This window comes from Gobius niger (genome assembly GCF_951799975.1).
Source record: "Gobius niger genome assembly, chromosome: 20".
NCBI lineage: Eukaryota > Metazoa > Chordata > Actinopteri > Gobiiformes > Gobiidae > Gobius > Gobius niger.
This window is the reverse complement of record NC_136871.1, coordinates 8,001,463-8,022,198: the sequence shown is the minus strand read 5'-3', so window position 1 is coordinate 8,022,198 and position 20,736 is coordinate 8,001,463. Positions and strand designations below refer to the sequence as shown.

Below are 20,736 nucleotides of genomic sequence, written 5' to 3'. Positions count from 1 at the left end.
GGGACCAATGTGTCAATCAAATCCAGGCAGAAGGAGCAGATAACTTGTCAGTAGGATTCAATGGTTTAAAACTGAAGATTGAGAAGTGACAAAGTGACTATTTTGTAACTTGCTCGCACACATGCCAATTGTAAAAGTCTTTTTGCCCAGTAATTGACAGTCCTAGTAATACAGAATAAGAAAGTAAGTAACAAAAATAGTTTGTTATAGAAAATTCTGACTAATTCCTTCTCCAATTAGCAGCTGAGGTTCAAATCCAACACCGACCATCTCTGAGTAGTGAGAGTAAGTGCTTTATTGGTCATTGCATTCAGGTGTTGGTCCTGAGCCGCTGCGTCCGAGCGCGCCGCCATTGTGGGCCAACCTGATCAGTTTGTTTTTGGAGTTAGGGGAAAGCGCAGCACTCGGAGGAAACCCTTCAGTGCCTTCAGTGATCCTCTGAAACGGTGCGGCGCCTCCTGGGTTTGTCACTGTTTCAGAGCGTGGTGTCCTGCACTGATCAGCTCCTTTACCTTCTCTTTCCTCTTGCTCCTGCGCAGCTCCTTCCGCTCCACAACAGTCTTTCACAATCTTCTCCTCATTAATCCTTTTTTTGTTTCCTGTAGCTCCTCTTGTGTAACGCGTCCACTGGGATGCAGGTGTGGAGGGAACTTGGTGCCTCTTCAGTGTTTCAGAAGAGGACATTTATTAGAAACTGTCTTTAGCTCGTAAGCTAGCTGTTTGTTTACTTTTAAAAACCTGGGTCTGTCATGGCTATAACAGACTCTGCAGAAAACAAAACCTCACAAAAACACAGCAATGTACAAGGGCGGAAACAACTAATCGATTAATCGACAACTAATTGATTATTGAAATAGTCGACAACTATTTTAGTAATCAATTAATCGTTTTCTTGTAAACACAGACTCAAATAGAGCAAAAATGACATGGATTTGGGAACCAATCACAGAGCGAGGAGGGACGGCAAGACGTTGGCGCGCTATTCGATATACGGAAGCTTGTAGTTTATTTACGGATAAAAAAAAAAAAGTTTATTTACAGATCCAATATGACAGCAGCAGATGCAATGGTATTTTTCGATCAAGCTTTAGACCTTGTTCTAAATAATTTGGCTCAAAAGTTTACAGAGGGTACGTCATACGTCATCTCATACGATGATACGATTGGCTATGGCTACGTGCAGACGCATGATAGACTTTTTTTTTTTTTTCGTATCGCCCAATAAACGACTATGGACGATCGTAAACCACACCTCTCCTACGAGAAAATGAATTGGTGGTCCCCAGACTAAATATCACTTGTGATTTTAGCCTGGTGTTAGCCAGGCTAGGTCTTTAGTGTTTTGTACATTAAAAATGTAGTAAACATCTGTCTGTGTCTCATCCAATCAGAAGGAGAATTAGCGCCAAGAGCCTCAAACAAACATTCACTTTAATTTTACTCAACACGTCTTCAAGCGATGCCACTTTAGCTTTATGTGATAAAAAATAAATTAAAAATACAATTGTCGTACACCTTTCACAGCTAAGCGATCAATCGATTAATCCTAAAAATAATCGGTACAGCCTTACAATGTACAAAGGTATCCTGTAAAACAATGTGGAACACAGAAACTACAAATACAGTTCGCAGCAAAATTGTTTCTATAGTAGTAAATATTTCACTCATGGCTTTTTTTTCATAAAATGTTATCATTGTGTGAAGTTACTCTGCCTCCGGTTAAATACTGAAAGCTAAGACCACCCAGTCACACACCTTTATGTTTCATCTTTCATATTTGCATATTTCGTAATAGTTCAACCCGTACATTCAGGGCCCCGGTTCAGATGGAGCTGAGATAACACTGCATGGCTGAGCATAAGGTTTTCTTCACAAAAAGAAAATGGAGAAAAAAAAACTCTTCTTACGGTTTCTTTCAAGTGGCAAATTAGCACTTCATCTGGCACCTACTTCAGTACTTCCTTGTGTTGTAAGTTACAACTTTGAGGTGTGCTGCAACAAGAAAATTAACCTAGGATCTTCCTACTGTTGTGAGGAGCGACCGCAAACTGCTCCACTAAATTCCGCTATCCTTCACTTCCTTTTGATTTACAGTATATAACAACTTTTTGAATGGTGCAGTCCTCGTCCTCACCATAAGCAAAGCTGCCCTGGGGTAGACTTGGGGAAACATGCCTGCCTATCTGCTCCAAAGACCTCTCCAGTCACATCACATACATGCATTATGTTGAGGTGTAAACTCTAAACACAATGCATTTTTGGGCTATTTTCATCCAAAACAAGTTGCTTCTCATTGTATTTCATGTTCATAGTGGATTATTTTAGAATTAAGTGCTCTCTGTCACATTATATCAGGGGCGGACTGGCCATATGTCCGTTCTGGAAGAGCACAGAAGAGCCACTGGCTCGAGGGCCACCAGTCCCGTCTCAACCGAGCTTTACCCAAATCTAAAAGCTAAAAAGAAAAGCATCAAAATAGCGAGAAAAAGAGGAGGAAAAGTCAACAAAAACATGAGATAAACACGGACCAAAAAAAGCTGCAAAAACGTGAGAAGAACACAACAAAAAATGATAGAAAATATAATTTAAAAAACAACAAAAATATGACAAAAATGTGGCGACGTGACGAAAAGTTTCCATCACTTTTGTAGGCCTTAGCTTTCAAATGAGGCGTTACATTGTTGATCTCCGGTCGAGAAGCTTTTAGATTTGGGTAAAGCCCAGTATAAAAAAACATGAATCTAAAAGGAATTCCGTGGAGTATGGTGTACCACAAGGTTCAATTCTGGGACCATTATTATTTATTATTTATATGAATGATTTTGCTTCTGTTTCTACGACCACCTTTCCAGTTCTTTTTGCTGATGATACCAATCAAAAAAATAATAATAAAAAGCCGAACTGGGGAAAATGCACTCGTTAATATCAAGGCGGGTGGTAAGAGGTTAAAATATGTATTTGTGGAAGTGCACAATTACGCTAATTTGGGCCAGGCTAGTCAGAGTCCAGGGCTGTTTTTCAGTCCCAGTCCGCCCCTGCATTATATTATATTCTTCATTGAATAATGTCATACAGCAATCCATACTTTGATATCTGGATGGCTTCTCCTGTCTGCTACTGTAGCCTACATGTAACTTTCATGGACTCCCCTGAACCAAAGTAGCCAGCTACCACATGGGCCAGTCCTCCAGCCACGTGCGGGTGCATGTTTTCTTAAGTGGTTGGCTTGGTTTGTCTTCCTAACGACTTAAACGCCTCACGAGGACGTTTAACTTGTTGCTTTTCGGTGACCCCCCCAGGACTCTGAAAGCGCACCCCGCTGAGGTGGCGTTCAGCCCAGCATGAGATAAGCACAGCTGTCATTTTTCCTCTTCTATCAACAGCCAATTTACTTTGCAAAGCGGGCAGCTGCAGCTCGCTTCACAAAAACGTAAGTTGACAAAACAACAAAAACGTAACCCCGGGCAACTTTTTTTTTTCTTCCCCCTTTTTGCGCGCGCGGTTGTCGCTCGCCGCTGACGCAGACTCCAAATAACTCCGCGTAACTTCAGTTCAAGTGAAAGTCGCGGCGTTTGCGTAATAATCCCACGCAAATGGCTCACCTTTAATGCTAATCCCGAGCCCCCCGATCTCCTGTTTGATCACCCGCACGGTGCGCTTCACGTTGGTGATGGTCTCGGGCACGGGGGACGAGCTGAGGTTCGGCGGGTCTCCGTTCACAGTCGCGCCGACCGGGCCGGGGCTGCCGGGCTTCGCGGGCTCCTCGCCGCTCTCCCCCGGGTTGACGGTGAGCGTGTCCTCCGTGAGAGTAGCCAGCACCCGGATCCAGCGGTCCACGGTGACTCGAAGTTCCAGCAGTCCCGTCTTCTGCGCCTTCATCGCGGCAGCCATGTTTCATCGCATTCCTGGGATAACTCTGGACTGTGGCAGCGGTCCTGTAAAGAGATAGGGGCTGGGCTGCTGGGGGGGGGCTGGCTGGGACGGGGCAGGGGGCGCGCAGACAGTCCCCTTTCGGTTCACTCCTCCCCGAGTGTGTGTCACTGTGACTGAGGCGTTTTTACAACCGGCACAGGGGCCTATAATAAGAGCACAAGTTTGATTTCCTCCTATTTAAAGAGGTAGCGCCGTCAATGATAAGGAGAGCACGCTGTTATTGACAAATTGTAGGAGCTGCAACTCAGAATGTCTGTTTACATAATAGTGATATTATAGGTTGTTCTTTTGGAAGACCTCCAACTATCTCCTTCTCTAAATATAGGCTCGAACAATTCTTTTGACTATTGTATTGATACAATGTGGGCTACTCTTCTTCTTCTACTTGTAAGAAAATAAAGTGTTACCTATTGATGCCAGAACTCACCAAATATAGAGGACTGAACTAAGTCTGAGAAGGATGTAAAAAATGACCTAAATTGGATTCAAGTAAGCCCTATGTGTTAACTAGGTGTACTTCATCAAGTATCACAATAAGTTCAATACTTGTGTTTGGAGACATTTTTATCATTTCCATTTTTGTTTTTGTTTTCCAGTAACAGTTACACAGCACTTTGTTTTTATGTTGATGCACTTTTCCATCTTAAAGGAATAGGCCGCCGTTTTTACATACTGAGATATGTTCTTACCTTAGCTTTGACGAGTTCTTTAGGACCTGTCTGATCTTCACCCGTGCCTTCAGTCACGTAAACACAGCGCAGACGCCGTTAGCATTTAGCCTCTCCCTCTCTCCTCTATAGCTCCAAAACAGGTCAAGATAGAAGCTACCAAGCTCTTCCACGTTTTCCCTATTTAAATATGTTGACGTGAAGTGTTCCACTACAAAGTATAATTACACAAAATTAAAGAATGTGGATTTTCTAAGCGGATAAAAGGGGGAACTATATTGTAAGGCGTAATAATACCAGGAGTAATTTGGCATCCGCACACAGAAGATTTCAAACTACTCCTGGTATTATTACGGCGCAGTCGGTGGAGCGGGTCGTCTCGTGATCGGAAGGTCGTGGGTTCGTATCCCAGGTCCCGCAAGAGACACTACTTGCCTCCAGTGTCTGCGTACATTGGTGTATGAATGAGAGTGTGAGTGGGTGATTGGTTCTTCACTGTAAAGCGCTTTGGGCCTGACAAAGTTAGAAAAGCGCTTTATAAGTTGAATCCATTTACCATTTTAAGTAACATATTACTTGTCATAATTACCTACTGTATCGTAATTTGTGTCGGATTGTCCCCTAAGTAACGTGATACGTATCGGATCTGACAAAAGTGGAACGTCCCAGCCCTATGGTGTCTAGAACAGGGGAAAAAACTCATAAATCAAATTTCTAAATCATTAATAAAGTCTAAAATTGTAGTTACCCTGAGCACCACCAGTTTGAGAACCATGCAGACCCTCACCCCATTACAATTAACACCAAATAAAAGGGAGTAAAAGGTTGCATAAAGTGTAAGATAAAATAGGACTAACCCAGGACAAAAGTGTGATTTAGTCTCCAAAACAAGACCCAACTGCATCCGAAGCAGAGGTACTTTCAGATGGTTAAGATGTACTTTGTCTCCAAATGTATTTAGTCTGTCAATCAAAGCTTCTGTGAAAACCTGTCAGGAGCGGTGGGCGACTGTAGTAATAACTGGAGCCTAATGTGCATGTTTTGGTGCCGATTAGGAAAACTGGAGCACTCAGAGGTGAGAACTTGCAAACTTCAAGTGCAAAACGATTGACCGTGTTCCTAGTTTATTCTCTACGTAGTCGCGTCTCTGAACTAGGAATGTGCTGATCTGCTGTACACAAAATAGACTAACCAAGAGCAGAGGCAGATTTATAGAATTCCAAATCATTGTGGGTGTCCCTGCCCTGTCTCACCCGCCCAAGCAAAAAGGCCAGCCATCGTTGACATAGCCTATAGTGCATTTAATAAAATAAAAAGTGAAATATGTTTATTTTTTGTGCTAGGTTCTTCAGCTATTCGGTGCAGCAGGTCAGGGGTCAAATTTCTCCATTTGCCAGCCGAGACCTCCTGCTAAGTGTTTGTTCAAAGTCCATATACTGAGAGTCTCGTGAAAAACTGCCTATGTCCTTCAGGAAAAGATTGAGAAGACAATAACTGACATTTCAGGAGGGAGGAGTGTTCAGTGGTGCGGATGACCATGGATCGCCTGGTTTCATTCTGGAGAGTCATTCAAGAAGATCTCTGCTTGATCTCAGCTTCATGGTAAGGATTATTTAAAGGTTATTTTGCAGTAAAAGGTCCACCCAGGAGGAAGGGGGTACTCGGAGTATAAAGGCTCAAGGGGTAATTCACTGGGTTTTACCGGCCTCTGAACAAAGGTTAAATAATAGGGAGTGACCGAGTGATGGAATTACACCGGAAAGTAGAAGGGAACTACCTGCTTTGGAAAACTGAACTAATGCTGAGACCAAGTAAAAGCTAATTAATTACAAATTCATGAACAATCCTGGAATAATTCTCAGATTGAAGCAGCTGGACCTCTTCTCTCTCCGACGCTGCCTACACTTTCCCTTCAAGGCCAAGCCACAGAGCTAAACCAGATAAGCACTGAGCTCTGGGCTCATATTTTGTATAGATACAGACGGCATCTCGTCGGGAGGGGGCCAAGGGGGTAAATAGAATCTTTTGGGAAACACAATTTTTCACTCTTTTTAGCCATTTTCTGGTGGAATATGAACTTATTTATCACATACAAATATAGTCAAGTGTAAATCAGGCCCATATGGATATTTTCTCACAGCAGATTGTTCAGTAGAAGTGAAAAAACAGCCGTTGTAGCTAGCACTAGCTAACTGTTAGCATTAGCCCGATGCTAACATGTAGCATCATATTAGCATTCTCCGTTATTTATGAAATTATGGGCTGTTGAACCACTTTGCTCCTCCCCATGTCTTTGTATCTTTATTTAGGAGAACACTATAGTAGTGTTTGAATAATTAGAGAAAGTTTAGATTTTTTCAAAATTGTTTTCCCCCTTAACTCTTTTCAAACATGACCATATATGGACGATTCCAGAGGTGCCGTCTGTATCTATAACACTGACTTTCAAAAATAAACAACCACACACCCCCCCTCCCTAACCACGCCCCTGTCTGTGGCTGACTCAACACGTTTCCTCAGCCCCACCCCCCTATGGGCCCCCCCAAAGAGCCCATAGATTAAAGTACCTTTCATTACATACATGATAATAATACAATCATTAGTGGAACAACTGAAACAATAGTAGCCAATATACCTTTGATACTTTGGGTTGCAGTTATAGCAATATAGCTTGTTCCGCAGGGTGACTTTACATTACAGGAGGTAAAGGCACTTACTTTAATTCAAAGCACGTTCCCCATTTTCAGCCAGAGCGGCAAGATGTGTCAGGTGAAACTAAATGTCGAACGCATCACTTTCTCAGTAAATAACGCCGCAAGTTCAACATTTACTGAGCCACTGACTTCTCCTTTAAGAGGTAGATACGATTAGACACGCGCGCGCCGCAGTTCAAAAAGGGTTCTTGTTGAGCCCTCTATTAATAGGCATGTGTGCGACCAAGTTACATAATTAAGTTTTCCCGTTATTTATTGAAATATTCAGGGGCTTTGAATCAGACCAAAGAACTCGTTTGAAATGTGGCCACACTTCATACCCTTGGACTGAACCAGATTTCAGTAAAGATAAAACTGGTGTGGGGGATGAATAGTGTAAATGGTTGTAGCTTTGTCTATTTTACAAACATGAGCTCAAATAGAAAAATCATCTTCAGTAGTTTATTAGCCTGACCAGCCAGACTATTCTCGCTTTTCATATTGTAAGTTCATGGATGTAATCGACGGGGATTAAAGTGATAGTTTGTACGTTTAAATGCTTTACAAGTTTAATAGATTGCTCGTAATTGACCGCCTGGGTCTGAAATGTTATGTAACAGAAGTAATTTAACGTGTGAGGAAGTTGGCCACGAGGGGTCGAAATGGGCAGGCAGACTGACAGCAAGTAGAGTTCTTATCAGACATTTATTTTTCAACCAACGGAACTTCTCTGTGATACACATGTCACACAACAAAATGGCACCACAGTGACTGCACTAGTCAGCTTTTATACCCCTCCTCTAATGGGAAAGGACCTCCCACAGGTGAGTACCATTAGTTCATTGGGTAAGTTCCAACAATACGTTTTTTCTATTTTACATAAAAATAAGGTCCCAAAATGATGAAGTGCTCACTTTAAATCAACAAACAAAAGATACAAAACACAATTACAAAAGGAAACACAAAGCAAAGTTCAAACCAGTTTCCCCCGCCACATGGTTCAGCCCGAGATTCTAAAATGGCCGACAAAGACCACGCCCTTCCTTTTGTTCCAACCATGTGGTACAGGTAAATTTGTATATTGACAAAATTAACAAATAAACAAAGTTTTAAACGGACAATGTGATGTAATTATTAACTTATACATGAATCCGAGGGTTATTGTTAGTTGAAAATGAGACAAATGAAGCAAAATGACCAAAATAAATCCGGGGACAAACCCACTTTGTCTCATAAAGGTTACATTTTTTGTAAAGTCCCTCCCTTTGCTGATCCCAGACACTAATCACAATCCACGGGCTAACACTTTGACCAATGAGACGAGCTTTCTTGTGAACTGGCCTGTCAGGTCCAATCAGAAGAGAACATGGGAGGAGCTTGAATGTTAATTTTTGAAAGTTTGCAAACTAGGAGTGGCTTTGTGGTCCAGTCAGTAAGTAAGGGAGGGGAGGAGCTTGATTGTTTACTTTCAGATTTCACTCTCACTCTTTCCTCACTTTGCAATCTTACAGACTATCACTTTAACCAGAGAAACACATTCAGTCAAAAGTGAAAAATAAGTAATAAAAATCACACTGAAGAGTAACAAACCGTGGCACTTTCTACATCACTAAAATATTTTAATGACAAGTGATAAAAGTTCTAAAGATTTGAGAGTATTTGAGTGATTTGTTACAATTTTCCATCCATGACTGGAATCGATAAAAAGCTTATCGGATTTTGGGATTGGCTGTAAGGAGGGCTCTTTACTTTCCATCCTGGTGGCCCCTCAAGCAATTCGAGATCAGTTGTTTTTAGTATTTCTGGCAGGTCTTCACTGCTGATTGAACCGTATCCATGGTAACACATACATTTCATTCCAAAAACCTTCCGGAAATCCTAAAAAACTTGGAATAAAATTGCCACTGGGTCACTGAAAGTTCAAATGCTCACAAATATCTTTATTTTATTTTATTTTTTTTACATAAAAAGTTGCATAGTGCACCTTTAAGGATAGTGGGCTGGTGTCTTGATACATCTCTGATTGAATTGATGAATGTGCACTGTGTACCAACTATCCTACAAAAAAAAAGTAAAGAAAATGAGGCCAGCTGTCATCTCTTTTTCTTTATTTCCATCCATCCATCCGTCTTCTTCCACTTTTCCGTTTCCGGGTCGTGGGGGCAGCTGTTGGAGTTGCCCAAATCACATTGCACCAGCCCCTTGTGGCTCCTCTTGCAGGTGGTGGGTCCACAGAAGGACGGCCTCACGATTAACCGGGCCTATTGGTCTCTCGTAAGGGGCTTCTGAACCGCTCTTTGTCTGACCCGTCACCGAGGACCTGTTTGCCATGGGAGACCCTACCAGGGGCACGAAGCCCCCGACAACAGAGCTCCCAGGATCATTCGGGTGCTCAAACTCCTCCACCACGTTAAGGTAGCGGTTCCAGGAGGGGTTCTTTATTTCCAAACTTTCCCAATATTTCTAGCTCTCTTAGATGACCAAATGAAGTGAAGAAGTGAAGTGAAGAAGAAAGCAAAAGGAATGAATATCTTGCAAAAGTCTGGATCAGAGCACATTTATTAAAGTTACTGGATGGATTTATTTTCAGATTATTATTCAAGACAGCAGTGACTTCACAACATGACAACAGCGCATGTGTCTGACTGGGAAGTGGGAAGAAAGACTTCTATTAAACATTGATAGAGTCACACAGCCTTTGCAATTGGTTACATCAGTAATTTTATTAAAAATGCACAAAGTCACCCCATGAAGCTCCAGTCTCCAGTGTCTTGACTTGAAGAGAACCGAGAAGAAAAAAAAAGAAAAAATTACAGGCTGTCATCTGAATCTGAATCTTACAAACTGTGGTACTGTGACTGTATGGGTAATCCACAGTGTCATCAATGCTAATTTTTAGATCTAGATATTAGTTTCTTTTGAGATGTCTTTGTCAAAGGTTCATACTGTCTTCTTAGGTTAAGCCTATTATAGTTGTGTTCTTTTAGTAAGACAGAAGGTTTAGTTTACCTGCAATACTAGTCCCCTCCTGGAACCGCCACCTTAACATGGTGGAGGGGTTTGAGCACCTAAATGATCCCGGGAGCTTTGTTGTTGGGGGCTTCGTGCTCTGGTAGGGTCTCCCATGGCAAACAGGTCCTAGGTGTTGGGTCAGACAAAGAGCGGTTCAGAAGCTCCTTATGAGAGACCAACAGGCCTGAGAACCACAAGGCCGTCTTTCTGTGGACCCACCACCTGCAGGAGGAGCCATAGGGGCTGGTGCAATGTGATTTGGGCAGCTCCAACAACTGCCCCCACGACCCGGAAATGGAAAAGTGGAAGAAAATGGATGGATGGATGGATGGATGGATGCTTTACTAGTTTCGATCACTTCCTGTGATCTTCCTCAGTAGCGTCACCTGGTGGTGGAGGTGACGTGTTGTAGGCAGCTTACATGGATTTTCCAGTAGTAGGGAGAGCTTACACCTCCTACAGACTGGCGCCTTCTCCAGGACGGCATCCCTGATCTCGATGGCTTCTCTGATCACGCGGTGGTACTTGTTACTTTCGGCACGGATGACCCTGGCATTGTCCCAGTTTATGATGTGGTTCTCCCTCTTACAGTGGTCTGATATGGCAGATTTGAGATTTTCTTGCAGTGCTTGTTCTTCTATTGGCCGTCTCCTTTTCACATTCCTTCTGGAGTTCTTTCTTTCGTGTGCTGAATGATCTCCCTATCTCACATATGTTTTATTGCATGATAGGCATGGGATTTCGTAAATGACATCACATTTCCGGTCTTGATGGACGCTCTCCCTACTGGCTGGAAAATCCATGTAAGCTGCTACGACACGTCACCTCCACCACCAGGTGACGCTTCTGAGGAAGATCACAGGAAGTGATCGAAACTAGTAAAGCAGGTAAACTAAACCCTCTGTCTTACTAAAAGAACCAAGCTGTAATAGGTTATTTTGAGATGGTCCAAGACTCTCACTGGATTATTATTCCTCATCATGTTCATTACCTCTGTGCTGATTCTCACCCAATTTTACTGTAGAAGTCCTGAGAAAATTTACATATGCTGCCTAAGAGGGGTGAGAAAAACAAAAGTCATCACGATTTTTTTTTAGCCGAGATCAGTGTTTCTCAACCAGAGGTATGGGGACCCCAGGGGGTACGCGAGGATTTAGCAGAGGGTAAATATGTCAGATCTAAAAGAAGGTGAAACTGAACCGTATTTCAATATTATTTTAGAAGAAAACTTATTTTCAGTGATAATATATGCACGCGAGCGTCACATGACTTCCGAGTGGATTCTAAGTAGTCGTTAGCGTATCCTGTCTCCGTTATTTCCCTATGAGGTCTTAAAATGAAATAGCTGTAGATTACATGGCAGACAGTGAGTTTCTGGTAGACAGTCACTATGTTAAAACATCACGTCAGTGTTAAAAATTCACTGGAGGAAACTTCCGTGCTCATCACGGTAAGTGTTTTGTCTTCAACGGCTAACACGAGTTAAAAATGAAAATAGCTACAAGATTTTGAAACCAGCCTGCTCAAGAAATATTCTGCCTGTCTTTAATATAAATACGTTTTGGACGTGTAATTTTTGTGGTGGTGTTTTTTGATACTAGCCGTTAGCACTGAGATAAAAAGTCATACCTCAAAAAACACAGATGTTTCCTGCAGTCAATAATTTACATCCAGCGTATTGTTTTTAACACGTTGTGAGTCACTTCAGATCAGTTTCTCACTGTCAGTGATGTTTCCTTGAACTATTTATTTTCTTAGACAAGACCTCATAGGGCAGCACTCCACACACTTTCTTGTGGAGTTTGCATGTTCTCCCTGTGTCTGCGTAGGTTTCCTCCGGGTACTCTGGTTTCCCCTACCAATAAAAACATGTACAATAGGCCAGGATGAATGAGAGTGTGTTTGAGAGTGCGCATGGGGGACGACGGATGGAAATTAGCCCAAGGCTACAATCCGGTGTGGCTTGTTTACATGCATGAGACTCATGTATGTTCATTAACATGCACTGTCCCGATCACATAAACCAAACCAAATAACGGAGACAGGATACGGAAGCACCGACTTAGGATCCACTTAGTCACGTGTCATTTGTGCCTAGAGCCTATGTGCTTGCTTTACACAATCAATGAATCTGAGTTTAATGGATAATTTATTTATTTCAATATACTGTATCTGCACTTTGTAGCCTATTTGTATACTGCGTTTTAGTGGCAATTCAAACCATCTGGTTCTTATGAAAGTCAATACACATTACTATGACTGCTTAAAGCTGGAGTTCCTGACTGTTTGTTGTTGTAAATTTGTTTTCACCACCACAGAGTATGTAGCAAACACAGCAAAAACAGACCTTGTTCCATGGTCTCCATCTATTTTCTTATTGAGCTACTAGCTGAGACCCGGCCTTTGGCCGGGCCTCGCTAGTCTCCACATTTGATATTATGAGATTATGAGTGATTACAAAGAAATGTCCAACCCGTCACTCAGTTCAGCTGTAGACCAGTGGTTCCCAACGCATTCCAAAAACTATGGCCACTACAAATGTGTAAAATAATGAATGCTAAAAATAATTTCAAACAATCTGCAATTGGAGTGTTTGATGCACCCGTACTCTTTTCTTATATACAACAACGACAATATGTTCGCTATACTCAGGGAATAGAATTCAAGAGACAGTGGAATAAGTATGGATAAATATTAGGGGTTCAGCTCTAACGGTTTGGTTCACGGTGCAGGACCCGTGGTTTGGTGCATCACGGTAGTGTGCAATCAAAAAAATAATAAGTAGGTTTTGAAATGAAATAGCCTAATGATCGTTGTTAGACAGTATTTAGAAACGTACAATAAAATTGGCAATGCGTTCAAAGCTGCTTTAGAATGAAATGAACCTCTGGGCTCACAATACGTGAAAGCAAAATAGAAAACAAATGGTACAGCAGCAAAAGAAGAAAAAAAGAAAAAAACTACGCAGTGCAGGCCATGCACTCGTTAAGTTGTAGTTTAATTTTCGCTTTTACTCACACGGAGGATATCAGTCGGAACATCGCGTTTGATTAGAGGCTCGTGTTTGAGCAGGTTTTGGGCACGCACGCACTCACACGCACACACATACACACACGCACACAGCGCCCTGTTTGGATGCGCGCGCACACATACATACACACACGCACAAACACACACACACGCGCGCACACACACATCGCCCTGTTTGGATGCGCGCGCACACATACATACACACACGCACGAACACACACACACGCGCGCACACACACACACACACATCGCCCTGTTTGGATGCGCGCACACGCACGGCAGTCAGATCTCGTGCACTCGCGTGTTTGTGACAGCGGGTTGTCCTCGGACAGCAGCACCACCAACCACACACACACTCAGTACTGTCGCCAGGCTTCCTGGTGTTCCCAAACGGTCTCCCATCCCAGTCCTAACCAGGCCCTTCCCTGCTTAGCATCCGAGGAACGGTCTCCCATCCCAGTTCTAACCAGGCACTTCCCTGCTTAGCTTCAAAGTCGGTATGGGAAATAAACATGGCGGCGCCCAGGCGGCGGCCATTGAGATAGCGTTTTCTATAATAGATAGATGATAGAAGTAGAATCTAAATGAGTGAAATTTATGTAGAGGGCGGTCCCCTCTTTTTCACAGGCTTGAAACATGCATATAAACAGCTTGAACAATTTGGACATGCAGGAGGGATTGTGAGAGCTAGAAACGAGTTCAGGCCAAATCAAAAAGTGTCACAGTTTGTGCAGAAAGCTTCCTTGTGTCTGAATTAAACTTAAAATCCTTTGAAGCACAATATATGACCAAAAAATCTGATCGTCACGGGGATGAGATTAACAATTCAATCTTCTGTCACCACATGCTCTAGTCTGTGGAACTGTTGGAGTTTATTTTGCTGTTGGAAACTAAGGGATTTCAAGGGTAAAAAAAAGTGTATAGGAAACCCAGCTCCAGTGGCTTGGTGCAGTTGTGTAATAGTAATTAGCTGCAGCCATGCACTTTGCTTTTGTTTTGGAGCCGACATGTCCAGGAGCTGCATTGTCTTGGCGAGTCAGCAGAGGCGCACTTAATTGAGCCCAGGCATTAAAAACATTAAAACATGCCTGAGCCACTTAAAAACGGCTGAGGAGGCACATCTGAGCAGCAGCGTTCTCTCTCTCTGGATCTGGGAGTGTGCAGAGAGAGCGCGTGGCATCCCGTGTTACATCTGCCTCACAGCAGGTGAAATAGCAAAGTAGTGGCAGCACCCAATTTTAGAAAACAGTGTTGTGGGTGGGCCGGGGTGAGACTTTTCCACTGGTGACACATTTGCTTTTATTGGTGGATTTACAGCACGTTGCGATTATATGAATATGAACTACACTCAATGGGCTATTTATCAGAATCAAAACAAAGCCCGCAGTAACTTAAACACTCAGTTATGGAGAGTTAATGTGCTTTTCTCTTTAGCTTTTTGTTTAGAAACATACACACTGCCTGAAGCCTCATGTGAAATGCTGAAGCAGCTCCGGATGTTCCAGTATTGTGTCTCCATCTAGTGTCCAAACAGTAGTATTACATTTGTCATTTTATTATTGACCAAATAATCCACTTGACACAAAATAAAACCCTGGTTTCAGTAGCCATAATATTTACTCAAGTAGGAGTAACGTTACTTCAAAATGATTTCACTCAAGTATAAGTAAAAAGTAGTGGCCAAAGTATTTGCTCAAGTAAGAGTAAAAAAGCAGGCTACTTGGAGTAATCTTGCTTGAATGTAAAAGTCTGATTCATGTTTCAGTAGTGACATAAACAATGAGAAACAAAAAGAAAAAGAAATCGTTGACGATTTACAAGAAAACACAAAATGAAGATTAGTCACTTGTAGATTTACTCACACAAGTTACTATTTTTCTTTACTAAAGAAAGACTTTATTTTAATATTACCCAAGTAGTAAAAGGTACTGATTTGTTTTGACTATTTTTCAAAGAATATGAAAGATAAACCCTTTTTTTTCCACTCATAGTTAGTGGTTGTGTGAAGCCATTTGTTGTGAAAAAACGGAGTTTGCTCTTTTAAAATCATAATGAAAAAAAGAAAGTACCAAAAATGACCCTGATCAAAAGTTCATGATCAAGAGGAATGGACCGCTTCACATTAGATTATAAACAGAACCTTCTCCACATTTACCACAAAAGACTCCAAGCTGTCTGTTTATGTTAAAGGGGGAAATACCTGTAAACTTTGGATCAGGGTCATTTTGGTTCTCTCTTATATTATGAGTTAGAAATAGCAAACCCTGTTGTTTCACCATAAATGGCTTCACACAACCACTAACTATGAGTGAACGAAAAAAACATTTTGTATTATCTTTCATATTCTTTAAAAATAAAATAAAAAAAAAGGTCAAATATTCTGAAACCTTTGAGCACAAATGTAAGAACATGTACTTATGTTACTGAAATGTAACCGAGTTCTCCCCTCATCTGGGTTTAGGAACTGACTGTACATGTTCTGTTTAAGACGTGTATTTGTATGAGTTCAAAATGAAGTATACACGTTTAAATTGAGGATTAGAGTAAATGTCCACAAACAGAATCCACAGACAGACCTGCCCTGTTACGTACTGTACATAGACTTGATCAAGATCTGGAGTTGGGTCCCAGGTCCCAGTTTGCTCCACTGTGGTCGTCCCCTGTCCCTGATGCCCCTGTGGCCCCTGATGCCCCTGTGGCCCCTGATGCGCCCCTGTGGCCCCTGATGCCCCTGTGGCCCCTGATGCCCCTGTGGCCCCTGATGCCCCTATGGCCCCTGTTGCTCCTGTGGCATTGAATTATGTGTCGAAAGCAGAGGACGTATTTTCCAATGGCAAAACAGAACCTGTTTTTGAGGCAGCTTTAGTGAGTCTAATGGAAGGAGCTCCTTTGTTCCATAACAATCATCTAAACATGTTATTTGTGTAACTTTTGACGAAAAATAAATAGATTATAACTAATGCCACCAGTGACTGTCTACACTGCGACTCGGTCATCAGGATTAAAACCTTATTAAATTCAACCATATGTTCGTATTTGGACCAGATTAAACACAGCAGCTTATGTTTTCATTTATGGAGCAGACATGAACGAGTCCATTAGATTCCTTCCGCGATAAATGCACAAGAACGCATTTTCCTCAGCAAAACAGATCTACAAATGTGAATATTATATTTGTTTGTGCTTTGCCATGTTTTCTCTGTTGTAATAGAAGAGGACAGAAGGAATACTGTGTGGCGTATGTGGAATATGTCCTATTTCTTATCATTTTGATGTCAATTATAAAGAACATTACCAAAGAAATGTAGTGTTAATATCAAATTGTAGAAATTGTTCAATATATTTTCTGTATATCAGTTGAAAGATCCTCAGCTGCACGTTCCCCCCCCCATGTGTAACTGATATAATAAAGAGATTGGATGTTTGTCACTTCCACAGAGCAGGACAGTGGACGCGGTGCCTGCCTTTAAGCCTCACCTCTCCTTAAGAGTATGAGGCTTTGAAACCCCCCTGTCTGACCATCTGACCTGCACATACATCTGCCAGCCCTGCGTCAGTGAGTGGCAGGTGGTCAGTCTGTTCTCCCAGCTGTAGCCTCAATGCTTTCGCAAAAACGTCAATAACCGGAGCGAGGGCAGTTACTCACACGCCGCAGTCAGTATGCTCTATGTCTGTCTGTGTGTGTGTGTTTTTTATTTGCAAACAATCGGCATTCAGTGAGTTCAATGTTGCGAGTGTGTGTGATATTTTTTTGGTGTGACGCGTGTTTTATTCGTACTTTGAAATATGATCACTTTTTTAAGGCGTATGAGAATGGATAACTGGAACCCTAAAACACAAGATTGAGGTAATTATCTGGTTATTTCAAAGAACAATTCAAAAAGCAAAATTCACATTAGCCACACGATTAGTTTCCGCAATGTAGCTGTGGGGGAAACTTGGGTGAACAGACCCAATTCTCTGCATCAAATCGGACAATTTGTGTCTGATAGATACAGACGGCATCTCTGGAATCGCCCATATATGGTAATGTTTGAAAACAGTTAAGGGGGAAAAATCTAAACTTTCTCTCATTATTCAAAAAAAAATGAATTGATGAATATAGTTTTCTACTAAATAAAGATACAAAGACATGGGGAGGAGCAAAGTGGTTCAACAGCCCATAAATACATAAAAAACAGAGAATGCTAACATGATGCTAGCTAGCGTTAGCTATGTCTGACGTTTTTTTCGCTTCTACTGAACAATCTGCTGTGAATAAACATCCATATGGACCTGATTTAGACTTGACTTTATTTGTATGTAATAAATAGGTTTATGTTTCGCCTGAAAATGCAAAAAAGAGTGAAAAATATTGTGTTTCCCAAAACATTATATTTTCCCGTTCAGCGAGACCTTCTATGACGAGATACCGTCTGTATCTATAACATCGACGAGATGATACCTCCTGACTACAATATTCATCATTTTGTTTTGTCTTTTGGTTGTTTTTTATCATGTATTTATGTGCTGCCGTGAATGTGTGTGTGAAACAACTTGAAGCAAGTCTAAATCGGGTCCATATGGATGTTTATTCACAGCATATTGTTCCGTAGAAGCGAAAAACGGCAGTCGTAGCTAACGCTAGCTAGCGTTAGCATTAGCACGATGCCCACATGTAGAAGCAAGATAGCATTCTCCATTGTTTATGTATTTATGGGCTGTTGAACCACTTTGTTCCTCTTCATGTCTTTGTATGTTTATTCGGGTTAGAAACTATATCAATAATTCTGCATTTGTTAAAGTAGTTTTTCAATAGATACCACACGGCACCTCTGGAATCGCCCATATATGGTCATGTTTGAAAACCGCTAAGGGGGAAAACAATTTATTTTCAGTTTCTCTAATTATTCAAAAACTACTTTAACAAATGCTGAATTATGAATATAGTTTTCTACTAAATAAAGATACAAAGACATGGGAAGGATAAAAGTGGTTCAACAGCCCATAAATACATAAATAACGGAGAATGCAAACTTGATGCTACATGTTAGCATCAGGCTAATGCTAACGGTTAACTAGCACTAGCTAGGACTGCCGTTTTTTCACTTCTACTGAACAATCTGCTGTGAGAAAATATCCACATGGGCCCAATTTACACCGGACTTTATTTATGTGTGATAAATAAGTTCATATTCCACCAGAAAATGGCAAAAAACAGTGGAAATAGTTTTTCTCTAAAGATTCTATTTTCCCCCTCGGCGAAGCCACGCCCCCTTTTATGACGAGATGCCGTCTGTATCTATAGTTTAGATTTTTCTCCAAATAGTTTTCCCCTTAACTGTTTTCAAACATGACCATATATGGGCATTTCCAGAGATGCGTCTGTGTTTATGCCTTCAAACTTCTCCTTGGCAAAAATATAATCATATTTTTATCACTTCTCTTTGTTTATATTTGATTCGTGTTCTACTTATGTCTACTTATGTTGTGTATCATCTGGAAACTATTATTGTTGTTCTTTGCAGGAGCTCGAAATAAAACCATCCCTTCGTGCAATGTGGTGCTTCAGCTGCAAATGGCTGATGATAAAGTGGCAAAATGCTAATTCAAGCCTGATTTCAATAATTTCAATAATGCAATATTTATTATTCACACTTATATTTACACATACAATAACTCCAACTTATTGGACTGGTCTTATCATTAATCATTTGAAATAATTTGTCAAAAGTAGGTCTCCCTGAACTAAAGGAGGGAAGCAAGCAAGGAAACAAACAAATGAAAACCTTTCCAAATCCCCAATGCCACCGGGTCACTGTGGCCACGCCCCAAAATAAACCAAAAAGTGCCAAAACGGGACAATGGCTAAAGCTGTCACTGCATTAACATTAACAGTACCTCTTCCCTTGTACGCTCCACAGTTACCAGCTGATCACCCCGCGTGCCCTCCCCTCTCCCCCCCCCCTCCTAAAGCCGACGGTCTAATCACACAGATATATGCATGTCTCAAGTCCCCAAAGACAGCGACATGGGACAGTTGGGGTGGCCCGCTGATTAATTTCACCCTCCTCCAGTGCCCCTCCTGCTCCTGCCCTGCGTCCGTCCATACATCCTCTCCTGCTCCTGAGGTCCACCATATGGGCTGTCTCTGAGTGTGCCGGGGGGAGGAGGAGGAGGAGGAAGACGGAGGGGGGGGGGACTGTGTGACTGTTAGCCTGCCCCACCTGTTCCTCTTTAACAACAGTGCAGACCTCTCACACTGGTCGAGAGAGAAAGAGATGGATGTCATGAAAATATCTGTTATTTTTCCTTTTTAGAATAATGTTTACTTTTGCTTTTGCAGCTGTAATTAACTAGATCAGTATAAACATCTCAATTTGAGCACAATAATCCAAATTTTAGCTGTTTTGACTAGTTAAGAAGTTCTAGGGCATTTGTCATAGATTATTTCATTTGTTCTGAGATGTTTCTGACTCGTTTCAATACATTTCGTCCTTATTTTAGGTCATTTTCTTTGCCAATGGGGTAAGAAAATTGTTCTTATCTCATTGGCAATTTTACTTTCTTATTTCAAGCGAGATTTACCCTAGAACCGGTCTGAAATGTCCTCAAACAAGCAAAGTAAACTAGGTCCGATCAGGAAAAGTGTCTAAATGAGTGAAAACCGCTCAAAACAAGATACATTTCCTCAATTCAAGTCATTTAAGCCAATGCTTGATATTCACTTTTTGCAGTGGACATGTTAATAATGCTATATTGTGTATAGGAAATTGTGTGTCTGCATTTGAACCATGGATCACACAATAATCATAAATATTAAAGGCACTATATCGGATTTTTTTTGTTTGTAATATCACATCTGTTTAGTCTTCCTTCACTGGAAAAAATGCCATCTTATCTTCGTCTTGAAATAGGATTGCCAATGGAACGAGCATTAATTTGTCTAAAATAAGATAAATTAACCCAAACAACTTAAAATAAGACCTTGAAATGAGCCAAAAACAAGAAAAATTCAAGCACTTTCAAGCCTTTTTTCTCTAGATTGTAAACTCAGACATTTGTGGGGGAACTGCTTCTAATTATAAATCATTTGAATCAATTTAATTAAATGTGAAATGTGCCCATAAACTCGGCCCATAAACTCGGGATGCTAAAAACACGTTAGGTCAGCTGGGTAAGAGCTTGGACCAAAACTAACTTTTATTGTTTGTCACAAAAAAGGAGAAAAAAAAGTACTTTTAAGCATTATTTCCAGCAGATCTAGATATAGAGATTTGTGAAATTCTCAGTTAATGCAATGTTAAACTGCTAATTGCTAATACACTGCCTGAACCCACCAAAGAATGAGATCAGCTGAACATCCTCAATGGATTCCTTCTTCCCCGATGGCACGGGCATATTCCAAGATGACGATGTCA

At 41.4% G+C, this 20,736-nt stretch overlaps 1 protein-coding gene across 1 annotated transcript in view; it reads right to left on the bottom strand.

Moving 5' to 3' along the window:
- Positions 1-4,090, bottom strand: part of snta1 (syntrophin, alpha 1) — a 70,280-nt gene extending 66,190 nt beyond the window's left edge. Inside the window, exon 1 of the mRNA XM_079579302.1 lies at positions 3,603-4,090. Coding sequence (XP_079435428.1) covers positions 3,603-3,891 — 289 coding nt within the window. The 5' untranslated portion in view covers positions 3,892-4,090. The remainder of the gene's footprint in view (positions 1-3,602) is intronic.
- Positions 4,091-20,736: the final 16,646 nt, after the last annotated feature.